Genomic DNA, 12,965 nt, shown 5'->3' with positions numbered 1-12,965 from the left:
ATGAGGACAACAAAGCCATTCCCAGGCCATGGAACACTGCCAATCTCAAACTATTTTATTTTTAGCTTTTCTTTAAATACTTGTAATTTTCTTTTCCTCAATAAAACAAGTAGTTTTCTTTTCAGTATGTTTGTTTCTTTCTGTAAAAGATTGTTTTAGTGAGTTAGGGGCATTGCAAGCACGGTTGGCTGGAATAACCAACTATGCACCCTCCTAAGCCCAGGATAAGGATCCAGGCTGCAGGAAGTTTGGTCGGAATAACCAAACACTTTACTCTAGGTTGGCAGGGAAAACCAATCTAGGGATTGGCTGGAAAAACCAACACCCCTCCTAAGCCCAGGATAAGGATCCAGGCTGTAGGAAGTTTGATCAGAATAACCAAACACTTTACTCTGGGTTGGCTAGAAAAACCAACTTAGAGGTTGTCTGGAAAAACCAACACCCCTCCTAAGCCCAGGATAAGGATCCAGGTTGCAGGATGTTTGGCTGGAAAAACCAAACACTTTACTCTGGGTTGGCTGGAAAAACCAACACCCCTCCTAAGCCCAGGATAAGGATCCAGGCTGCAGGATGTTTGGCTGGAAAAACCAAACACTTTACTCTGGGTTGGCTGGAAAAACCAACTTAGAGGTTGGCTGGAAAAACCAACACCCCTCCTAAGCCCAGGATAAGGATCCAGGCTGCAGGAAGTTTAGTCGGAATAACCAAACACTTTACTCTAGGTTGGCAGGAATAACCAACTTAGAGGTTGGCTGGAAAAACCAACACTTAATCCTCTTCAACCGAGATAAGGATTCAGGCTAAAGAGTGATTGGCTGGAAAAACCAACACTTTTTGCTCTTCAGCCGAGGTAAGGATTAAGGCTGAAGAAAGGTGGGCTGGAAAAACCAACTTTTATTGCTCTTCAGCCGAGGTAAGGATTAAGGCTGAAGAGAGGTTGGCCGGAATACAACTTATTATGATCTTCAGCCGGGGTAAATACCCAGGCTGAAGAAGTTGGCAGGTATAGCCAGATAAATTACAAAGCTAAGACCAGGATAAAGTATCTCGGCCAGAGAATGTTTTACTTCATTTAGTTTACAGTTAGAAAGCAAGTACCAGCATGGTAGTAAACCGAGGTAACAGTTGGAACAAAAGAGGATTTCATTGATAAAGTGCAAATTGAATACACAAGGTGGGGCCTCAGCCCGGTTACAACTTCTTTCCAAAAAGTAAAAAGAAAATACAAAGATCAAGGGAAAAGGTCATCTAAGTTAGCATCTAAAACCACCCGGTCTTCGCCCAGAGGCAGCTCGGCTGTGGCAACCACACTCTGGTTAAGCTCGGTTGGAAGTACAGTATCAGACGTAGCTAGCAAAGGTGGGACGAAAACCTCTGGAGTTGGGGAGGTTGACTGGTGACCGGATTGAGTGTTGTCTTCTGGAGCTTCATCTTCATCCTCCTCTTCCAGAAATTGTTGCTGAATGGTAGCAGCATACTTCGCCATCGAGCTCGGTATGAAATACGGAGGAGGATTGAAGACCTCGGTCTCTGGTCCATGACCGAGCTGCCCCACGCCACCCTCCAACCACATTTGAAAAATAGGTCTTGGCCAGCTCGCGCAGGTGGTTATCTTTCATCACAGCCAGCGCCTTCTGTTTATCAGCATCAATCGAGGTAACCAGTTTAGTAAGCCGAGCCACCTCGGTCTGTAGCTCGGCCGTCTTTTGCTGAGACTCTTTTAGCTAGGCCGCTTTTTCGTTGGCCTCCGCCATGGCCTCCCTTGTGGTTTTTCGAAGTTCCAACACTCGCTTGTGAGCGACGTGGTTCTTCTGTATGGCCTGCAAAAGGGTGGTAAAAAACTTTTAAGTACAACCGAGCAGAAAGTCGTGAAAATTTGAAAGATACGCAAAGAAGTTACTTACAAGCACCATTGATTTTGTGGCCGAGCGAATGGCCTTCAGCTCGGTTAAGTGGTCATGGTGCTCCATGTCAGTTGGAAGGCAAATGTTTTTAGCCAGGTTGAATGCCATCAAGTGATCTTTTTCTGCGACCACAGAGTCAGAATCCTTGATAGCACGGTTCCGAAATGTGATCTTTGGTGCCCACTTCGAGGAGCTAGCCTGGTCGGAGCGCTCAGGTGGGAGACTTGGTGGAGTGGTTTGAGGAACCACAGTTTCATCCTCATCGACAAGGCGTTGCTCAATTGTGGAAGTCCGAGCACGCTTGTTTGGCCGAGATGATGAAGGCTAGTGGGATGGTAGGGCTACCACGATTTCTTGAGTTTGATCGGCTGGTGGTACCTCGGTTTGGTTCGTTTTGGTTAGAAGGGCTCGCACGGCTCTTTTCTTTGCCATTTCTTGTTCGGCAGTAAGTGGGATGAGATTGATTTGAGGCAATGATGGGTCCAGTTCAGGAGAGGCTTCCAATAGAAAGTCAGTCACCCTGGTTTTACGTCGGCTGCTATATCGGTAGGTCGGCTCAAAGTTTAGTAGCTCGGCCCATCTCCGATCTGGATGTCGTAATGCAGTGTGAAGTGTAGCTAAGTCTGGGTAACTGTACTGGGACTTGAGTAAGTCCAGATCTGCATAACGAGGTCAATAGTTAGCACGGTTCAAAGAAAAGGAAACCGAGGTAAAGGAAAGTATAAAAATTAGTCGAGGTAATTATACCGGCTACTCCTTTGTTCCAATTGATCCGGTCTCTAGGTATTTGGGCTTCTTGATCTTCAAAATTGCCCGAAACCCAGAAGAAGTCATCATCATTTACATCCTTATCCGGGGTATTCTTTATTATTTTTTCACGACGGCGCCTTATTCTTAAGTAATAGACCCATCCATCTTCGTTTGAGCCTAGGGAGTATTGATGGAATATTTCGGCTAGACCGAGGTTAATACCAAGCCGGCGGTTTAGCTCGGTGATGCCATTTATTATGCGGTAGGAATTTGTGGAAAGCTGGGTTGGACATAGATTTGTTTGCTTAAGGAATTCACAGAGGAGTGGTTGTACAGGGAATCGTAGGCCGGTTTCTACTATGGATACAAGTGTGAAAGGGACGAAGCCCGATTTTCCCCAGGGAGTAGTTTCTAGTTCGGCTAAGCTTAGGTGAACATCATCAGGGATGTTATAGTCCCTTCGGAACTCAACCATTGCACTTGGTGAGTTTACTAAGAACCTATATTTACCCATGTGGATATAAATAAATTAAATACTGTGTACTAGCTCGGTCGTGAAATGATGCTGAATAGCTCGGTCGAGCGCTCAAAGGAGTGCCTGGCCAACCTAAGTTTGCAAAGTGAAAAAGAAAGGTGTTAAGCACAGATCGTGAGACCGTGCTACAAGAAACAAAGGCAAGATAGATGAAGTCCTAGCTCGGCTACAAGGGACACTATCAATTTTAGCTTGGTTTGAGCAAGGGGCTTTAGCCCAGTTAGGCCTTTTGGGGCAGCATTCTTAGTTCGGTTTTAAACTAAGGAAGTTGGTTTGGCCCCAGGTTGTAGCTCAGTCGGTGTTTAAGGCTTTCTAGCACGGCATTACGTTAACCAAGCATGGTTCGATAGCTCGGTTAAAAGAAACAGAAGGTTCCTAACCTATTGAAACTACAAGTATGGCATGAAGTTTTAGTTCGGTTTTGGGTGTGGCTAGGCTTGCACCTAATACAAACAATATCCTAGTTCCGTTAGGGGTGTGATTTTGGATCAAATATAGTGTTTTTGACGCTATTCATGAATACAGTGGTTCTATCATAAGGTTTTCCCAGAAAACTGGAAGTGAAAGTGGTGTGTGTTTTGAAAAACATACAAATAAACATGTTGTGTACTACAGAATAGGTGCGAAGTGAATAAAAAGGAAACAGATTTAAGAGCCACATTCCAGTCAAGAATGAAGGAGTTGAAGGTGAAATCCGATCCAATTGAGCTTTTGCAGATGGAGTATTGAGGAAAATGAACAACTCAGAAAGTAGAGAGAGAAGAAGGTGAATAGTGCTGTGTTTGAAAAGTAAGGTTTTTGTGATACAATTCGAGTTTAGGCGGGACTATTCAAAAGTTGCAAAGTACGAAGAACGATGTGACAGCTATGCAGGGCCAATAAGAGCGTGCCACGTATTCTGCGAATAAGAAGCGATTCAATTATAGTGACTGAAAAGACGTTTTGACTGGACAGATGGGTAGCGCGGTGTGAATTTAGTCTGGTTGGAAGATTAAAATTTCTAGCTCGGTGGGAAGGCTAAGGGTTTTAGCATGGTTAAGAAGCTAAAATTTTTAGCTCGGCTGGATACAGGTAATCCCTATCATGCTACGTAGATGGAATTAAGGGGCAATTGAGAGGGTAATTTATATGTAAATTGGGCTGAGCTGGGTAATGGGCCATTGTGGGCCACAGTAGGATGAGCTGAGTAACAAGGCCTTCAAAGTTAGTCCGGTCCAGGAGAGCCTGAAAGTTAGTCTGGTCTGAGAGGGCTTGGTAGTTAGCTCGGCCACCCTGCTCAAAGTTAGCTTGGTCATGGCGTATTGTGGTTAGCTTGGTCAAAACCTTGCTATTGGTTAGCCGGTCCAAGCTCGTTGTTGTTAGTGTGGTCTCAGACAGCCTGGTTGGAATATGTCAAACCGAGGTACACGCAGTGAAAGGAAGAACCGAGCTAGTGGGAGCTCGGTTTAGTCTGCGGCTTTAGCATGGCCATGTTATCTCTGTCGTATTGACATCCAACCATGGTAGAACCATCTCACTTAGTTTAAGTAGTGAGGGGGGCGTTGAAGGATAAGTATTATCTTTCAGGAATGTGATTCCTAGGAGGACTCTACATGGAGGAGTATGAGTCCTACTAGGATTGTGCCACACGGAACTTATAAAAGCTCACAACATCACCTATGGAGAGGTAACACAACTTTGATCCTCGAATACACAGAGCTTTTTGTCTATTTGTCTATTTTGCTAACTTAGGCATCGGAGAGGTATTTGGCACACACCCGCCGGCTACCTCACGTTTGTGTTCTCATAGAGTAAAGCGACGTCGTACGGAGGAGTGCAAACTTGATCAACAGGATTATACGATAACATTATTTCGTGCTCGTATAGTTTTGTAATGGTTAACTAATTCATGTTGTTTAGTAATTTTCTTAGTTTTCTTAACTTTTTTTTAAAACTTCATATAGGAAGACTTTTTTAATGATTTGTTTTTTATTTAAAGAAAGAAACTGAATGAAATTTTTATTTGTAATTTTAATTTCGAGTAACCCAATTTTTATTTTTTATTTTTAAAAACATAGATTTTGAAAAAAAAAAAAATCAACATGATGAATTAAGTCAAGGAGTAAAAGGAATAAGATTTTCTTTTTGGAGTGGGGACTAAACTGTGATAATTTTTAAAATTTTCACTTTTAGCTTGCTTTATGAAATAAGTTTTTTTTTTCTTTCTTTTTTTTACTTGTTGATATTTGAAAAATGACAAAATGATTTTTATAACTAAAAAAACTATAAAAACTAAAAAAATTACTTTAAATACCTTAGGCACATGAGGCCTTAATTACATACTTGTGGGCTAATTTTCAATGTTCAAAAAATGTACTCAAAATTTTATTCATATATATATATATATATGATTCAAATTGTAATGTGAAGAATTTACTCTACATTAAATTCTAAGTATTAATATGTAAGTATCAATTTCTACAAAACTCATTACTAAAGCTATTCCAAATTTTAACCCTAAACTACATTCCAAATTAATTTTACATATTTGTAATACTCTTTTCTATGAATAGAGTTTTTCATTAAAAGTAAATGAATAACGTTTTGTTCTTTGAGTGCATCTTCAATGAACAAACAAACAAACAAAAATAAAAATGAAATGTAAAAACGTGAAAATAATACCATTATAAAAATATCAAATTATTCTACACTTATAAACAAATCTTACATTCTAACGAAGTTTTATTGAATAAATCATATAATAATGGCATTTGATTGAGCAACACTGTAAATACATTATCCCCTCTTTCGTTTTTTGGTCCATATAGAAGTTGTGGAATGAATGTTTGTTTAAGGGAGCTCATCCTGATATTCAAGTTTTATGCGAAAAGATTAAAGTGCAGATAGCTTTGTGGTCCAAAATGGCTCTTGAAAGTAGATTATTTAGTGCATGACATTGTATCCAACCTCCACCAGGTCAGGTACGCTATGTTATTTCAGTTATTGTTTCTTTGACTTTTGGTCTTTCCCATGGTTGGTTTCTTGCCAACTGTTGGGGTGTTGGGGTGTTTGTTGCCAACTGTTGGGTCCTCTCTTGTTGTTCACTGAGTGGAATCAAGTTGCTACATTTCATCAATCTATGTGTTGTTGTTAGCTCTGTAACTTCCCCTTTATTGATGTATCCCCATACTTTGCATGCTACATTTCATAAATAAAGTTTTCTTTGCTTATCACAAAAAAAAAAAAAATGATGTTGCTCTTATCCTCTCTTTGTTAGTATTTTCTTGTAAGCTTCATTTGAATTTATTAATAAAGTTTTTCTTTGCCAATCAAAAAACAAAAAAAAAAAAAATTTGTAGAGGGAGGGCAGAAAGGAAAGCCCTTACTTGGCCCTAAATAATTTTTTTCGTATATATATAATAATTTTGTCAAATTACCAGTAAAGGGTAATTTCTCCTAATTTTATCACCAAATTGCCTTGGACAGCCATCATTTCTAATCAATGGTACCTCCCTTCAAGTTAATTGACATTTGATGCCCTAAAGCACCCTTCGTTTCGTGGACAATAGTTTGTTAATACAACGGTAAAATAGTAATTTCCTTGAGGGGTGGCCAAACAATGGCAGTGAATAATTATAAATGGTACTATAAAAAAATTATTACAGAATCATGAAAAAAATTATAATTTTAATTATTAATATGTATAAAATTTACTAATTATTTGTAATTTTTTTTTTATAAAAATTTAAATTGGATTCAAATTTTCCCTAATTGTAGTAAGACACAAACTTTCCATATATTCAAAAATAATAGTGTAATCTTAATTTAGCAAAAATGACTTCTTACTAAGGGTTAATGACCAACCCACTAATCTCTCCACCACCATTTTTCTACTTTTGTCTGAGAAGAGAAGCTGAGGAGTTACACTCACCTATGAATCTTAGCCGTTGGATGAACCCTCAGATCAACGGTTTCCAACCCTTGTAGTATCTCCAAACAAGGCTTTTTACTATAATCTCTCTTTGCCCAGCTCTTGTGTCATTACAAGTAGGGAGAAGAAAAAACACAAAAAAACACCTTCCCTAAATCAAAGCAATTCTTAAAGCAATCTTGTTGCTTGAAAACAGTCCTTTCTCTTCTTGTTTTTAGTCTCCTTCAAGCCTCTCTTTCATGGAAGGTGCTGGTGGTGGTGGTTTTGGGTATGTGAATTTACAAAACAACCCTTCTTTATATAGACCTAGTCCTCCATTAACAGCCATAGAGAGGTTCTTGTCAAGCAAGAACAACCATTTCTCTCATAAACAGACTCAAAACAATGTGCACAACCAAGGACTGCTCGTTCCGGCAAGCGTGTACGGTGGTTTTTCTTCTTCTAGTGGTGCAATTGGTGGCTACTCAAGCGACTTTTTGGGGCCAAGTTTTTCGAAGAATAGCTTCATGGATGGGCTTTTCCATCATAGTGAGACTCTTAAATGGACATATGAGATAGATCCTAATATGGGCTTGAGTGAAGATGACAAATCAACAGAGAGGAATTGTAAAGGAGTGGCAAAGAGAGCAAAATGTGGCTCTTCTACAACTACTCTGATCAAAGAACAATGGACAGATGAAGAAGATAAGTGATATAATACATAATTTTTAATTTTTACCCTTCTTTTAGTCTCATACATCTTGGGGTTTAAATATCTATCTTCTGATAATGATATATCAATCGATATTGTCTAATATCAGCTCATATATGACAGTATTGCTTTTACTAAATCCACATATGTCTACTCTTTACATGAAAGTGCAGCTGATATTGAAGATTTCTATGATTTTGTTTTTGTGAAGGAAACTGCTCAATTTAGTGACACAACATGGAGTGAGAAAATGGGCTCAAATAGCAGAGAATATGGTTGGCAAGGCCGGAAAACAATGCCGGGAGCGGTGGCACAATCATTTGCGCCCTGATATCAAGGTCTTTTTTCTTCACCCTTTTCCTAATTTGAGGTTTTGTCAGAACCACTGAGTGTGGTTTGGTTTCTGTTAAATTTTTCTTTACTTTTTGCAAAACTAATCATCAAACAATTGTGTTAGATTTCTCATAAAATTCTATGAGAGATATCTAAGAACTGAGATTTGGTTTCGGTTTGTGTGATATTTTTCAAATAGTCAAAAGAGAAAACCCTAGGTTGCCTTATCTATTTTAATTTCCTATTCTCAACACTTTTTCTTTTTTTTTAATTATTTAATTTTATATCTTAAAAGTTAGAGATATGGGATTTAGATTGCCAAAATTTCATCAAGGTGATTTGTCGGTTCATCTCTTCATGAGTTTTCTTTTGATATTTTATATTTGGTAATTAATGAAAAGTTTCATTCAAAAAGTGGCTAAGAGTTTTGTTTTACATGTCATGGGCTTGACATGCAGATCTTATGGTGAGTTTGGTGCTGTTCACACCATCTGACATCTCTCCTTCCATTGTTTTTTTAAAATTTTAATCCGCGAAAGTTAGTGACATTTCTACTTCCATCAAACTATCTAGACATGTTGGTTCATGTTTAGAATTTTATTATTATTTAAACAAAAATGCTATGAACCTTTCTTATCAACTCATAATTTATCACAAATATATATGTGGTGGAGATTAAATTGATGAAATGTGAATACATGAGTAAAATGAATTTCAACTATTAGCATTCTTTTTTGAGTAAAATTTGAGTTCATAAGTATAAATTTATAATATTGTTGTTATTTAAATATACAAACCCACGTTATATGTTTACTTGGCAATTAATATAATTCCTCGTGAGACAAGGGCCTGGGGATTGTCTTTCATATGAGCACTTTGACATGCAAAACTTATAGGGTCAGTCCATTGTCTGTTTATACCCTCTCAAATTCCTCCTTGCACCCACTCTTTCTCAGTGTTCACTTTCATGTGATATTGGAACCTTTTCTCCCTCAAAGCATCAATTTTGTTATAAAAAGGTTCACATTTAATGTTTTCATAAATAATATAGCGATCCTGGTTCTTTCTCCTTTGATTGTTGTATCCGGACTTGAGTTCCGTGGAGTTGGTTGTTGTATATATCGTGTTGTCATCCTTTGATACCATATATTTGAGTTTTAGGATGTGTTCGGCAAGGTTGTTATAGGTTGGTTGAGTTTAAGTCTCAAATCTTGTTGCCCAGAGTTTTGGTGATCCGCTCAAGCGGGTCCGTGTGCGCTCGAGCGGAGTTTGTACACTTTCAGTATCTTGTGCATCTGCAGAAATACTGGAAGATTGTTTTTCACGCTAGAGCGGCATTTCTTACGCTCGAGTGGGTCACCCTCGAGCGGGTATCCTTGCGCTCGAGCGGGTGTTCGAAGTCTATAAAAATACTGGAGGAGTGTAATCTACACTCGAACGGGCTTTCCTTTGCGCTCGAACGGGTGCATTTTATTTTTGTGTCTTGGAGCTCGAGCGGGTCATTTTGCGCTCGAGCGGGTCCAGTTTTTGTGTTTGACGCTCGAGCGTCCTATTCTCCGCTCGAGCGGACTAGTCGTATATCAGATGGCAACTGGGTGATTTTGAATCACTTTTCACATTTCCTTTCTCTCTCTTACTTTTCTAAACCCTCTTTTGAGAGCTCCTCTCTCTAGAATATACCTTCTCTCTAAGGTTTGATCTAGTTAGAGTGATCTCCCACCCTTGTCCCTTTGTAAAAAGTGTGGAGTTTGTTGTGGGCTATCTATCAATCCAAAAATTTCTTAGTTTGGAGCACTTCGAGATTTCTTCATCTTCTCCTTTGGGTTTGATCTCTAGATGTAGGGATTCCTACTCATCTTTATGAGCTTTAACACAGATGTTGAGCTTTTTGTATAAATGGTTTGATTTGGGAAGTTAGGGTTTGAGGTGTGTAACATTGAAAAGAGGGGTTTTGTAATTTTAACCCATAAACATGTGATTTGGGTCTTAAAAGGAGGTTATTGATGTTGTTGGTAATATTTGGACCTTTGGGTCAATATTGAGAAAAAGGGAAAAAATGCCATGTTTGGGTATATTTGGGTCATTAGTGTAATTAATGACATTTATTATGAAAATATGAAATTGAATCAGAAATAGTGTAATTGGCTCATTATGAGATAGAATGGTGGAGTTGGAATTATTAATCACTCACCTTGAAAATTGTTGATAATTTATCTGTTGGATGTAATTATTATTTGTTTAGAAATAATTATTTTGGGCTATCAGTTGAAGATAATCTTGATTGTTGTAGACAATGCATGATGATTAGGCGAACTAAAACTAATCTATTTAGAATGCCATTGAGTATGGCGGTTGGTATAGTACATTAAATTTATGTATTGATTGATAATGTATATGATATGTGTTTATATACATTGTGTTGTTTGGGAAGAGATAGGGAATGTACTCCACGGTTTAGGGGAAGATAGGGGATGGACTCCATGGATACAACAAATATGTGTATCTATTGAAGTATTGATATAGCGAATCTATGTATCATTATGAAGTATGGAAGTGTTAATGTGTTATTAATACAGCAAATATGTGTATTTATTGAGAATTACGAAATTGTTTTGATATGAGTGTTCTCTCATTTGAAAATGAATCGTGGATAAGGATAATGTTTTAACATGAGATGTAGTTTCATTTAAATTGTTTGGCTAGGTTCTGAGCCACGTTGATAAATTGAAAACTGTATAAGTAAAAGAAAGTGGAATGACACATAGCTTATTTGTCATGGAACTGAATGTGTTATAGGTTGGTTTATATGAGTTAAACATTTATCAAATGCTAATGTTTTAGTTATTGTTCATATTATGTTTAGCATATCTCTACTGGGCGTTGGCTTACCCTATATGGGACATCATTTTCAGGTGTAGGTGATATGCCACCTCCAAGGACGTAGCTTGGAAGGCTTGAGGCTGTTAGACTCTGTTGCTATTTTTGTTGTATTACATGTATATCAAGCCAAAGACTTATTTTGTGTAAAGTTAGTACTCTCCTTTTGTAACCAAGTGTTGGCTTGGAAAGTTGTAAGCTCATATGGCATTTACTTTTGATGTCAACATGTAATACATTCGTAAGAAATACTCTGATGAAATGAAATTATGCTTCACTCTATTATGTCTAAGCATGTCAATATTGTATGATTTATGGGTTTATTTTGAGGGCGTTACAGATAAGTTCTTATAGTGCTACATAGCAAAAAAATAAAATAAAATAAAATAAATAAATATAAAATGATGTGATAAATTTTAATTTTATGATTTTAAAACAAAAAATTCATCAACTTGACTTATACTTTTAAAAATGCCACTACCACATTATTCTAATCAAGAATTTTGTACAAAAATTTTATAAAAATATCACTTTTCTTTACAACAAAGTGTAATATTGATTTTTCTATATACGTTTCTATGAATTTTTGTCTACAGTGCACATAGCATTATTGAAATTCTTATTAGAGTTTGGTACTTTTTTTGTTATTTTATTTTATTTGTAATTTTCCCCTATGTATATTGCATTGTTTATAATACACAATGTGGTGCCCTTGTTTTTTTTTTTTTTTTTTATTAGAAAGATACTTGGACTGAAGAAGAAGAGAGCATATTGGTTGAAGCTCATAAGAAAGTTGGCAACAGATGGGCAGAAATTGCCAAGAGAATACCAGGAAGGACCGAAAATTCAATAAAGAATCACTGGAACGCCACCAAAAGAAAGCAAAATTCAAAAAGGAATAACATCAAGAAACCACAAGGTAGCCAGAATGGGAAGTCTCAATCTCTACCCTCCATAATCCAAGACTACATCAAAAGCATGAATCCATCTAATAGGGCCGCCACCACCACTAGCTCCACCGTCACTGAAGACTTCTCAACCCATTTTGCTCCTCTCGAGGACTTACCTGAGTCCTCCATTGATGACTCTCCATAGTTTATGAACAAAACATTCGATGGTGAACTGAACTTCATGATAAATTTCTTCGGTACCAAAAATGACCAGCCTCTGAATGATAACAACAATTCCGAGGCTTCAATTGAGGCAAAAACAGCTCAAAATAATCATTCTAATAGTGTTTCTGCCTTAAATCCGCTCAGATTACTCAACAACACCAATGGTGATGATTAGCTACTTAATGATATGGTTGCTGACACTAACATGTTCATAAATGCCCTAAATAAAGAGCTTCCAATAACCCATTTCTCTTCTGACATTTACCATTCTTTTCTGTTGGATGGATCATCCAATGCTTTGCCTTCCATTGATAACTACTGTAATATTATTGATAATAACTTCAAGGTGGATTGCTTGACTGGTCAAGCTTTTTTTAGTGGGAGGAAAGATATGGATTTGATGGAGATGGTTGCTTCTTCTCATTAGTTCTCTATGGGTGTCAATGTTATCTTCGTGATCTGAGTAAGTTCTCCTCTCTAGTTCCTTTTTCCTTTTCTTTAATTCTATCAAAAATGTATGTACCAAAAGCCACTTTGAAAATGAAGTATGGTTTTAAGTATTGATTGATATGTATTTTATTGGAATAAAAATTACATACGCATTGTCGATTTTTTATACGTATGAGTTGATAGCCAATGCATTTAGTTTTAGTGGCATAAAATTTCTTTTTTGCAGCTATAAGTTCATGTTGATTTTTTTTCTTGAATGATCTACTTAAAATGAATTAAAAATTGAACGATGCAAAAATAGACTTGAGATGGTCAATGTAAAAATAGACTTGAGATGGGCCCACAATATCTGGACTTGAGGAAAATCATGAAATGCGAACTTCATGTGAAGTGAATCACA

At 37.4% G+C, this 12,965-nt stretch overlaps 1 protein-coding gene across 1 annotated transcript; it reads left to right on the top strand.

Moving 5' to 3' along the window:
• Nucleotides 1-7,338: 7,338 nt before the first annotated feature.
• Nucleotides 7,339-12,095, top strand: LOC114255846 (transcription factor MYB119-like). Its single transcript, XM_082918102.1, has 3 exons — nt 7,339-7,787; nt 8,002-8,128; nt 11,739-12,095. The coding sequence occupies exons 1-3, from the start codon at nt 7,339-7,341 to the stop codon at nt 12,093-12,095; spliced, it is 933 nt and encodes a 310-aa protein (XP_082774228.1).
• The last annotated feature ends 870 nt before the right edge of the window (nt 12,096-12,965 follow it).

This window comes from Camellia sinensis, chromosome 3, assembly GCF_055761805.1.
Source record: "Camellia sinensis isolate YWXY chromosome 3, ASM5576180v1, whole genome shotgun sequence".
Classification (NCBI taxonomy): domain Eukaryota; kingdom Viridiplantae; phylum Streptophyta; class Magnoliopsida; order Ericales; family Theaceae; genus Camellia; species Camellia sinensis.
The sequence above is the reverse complement of the archived record's forward strand: the minus strand, read 5'-3'. Positions and strand labels throughout refer to the sequence as shown.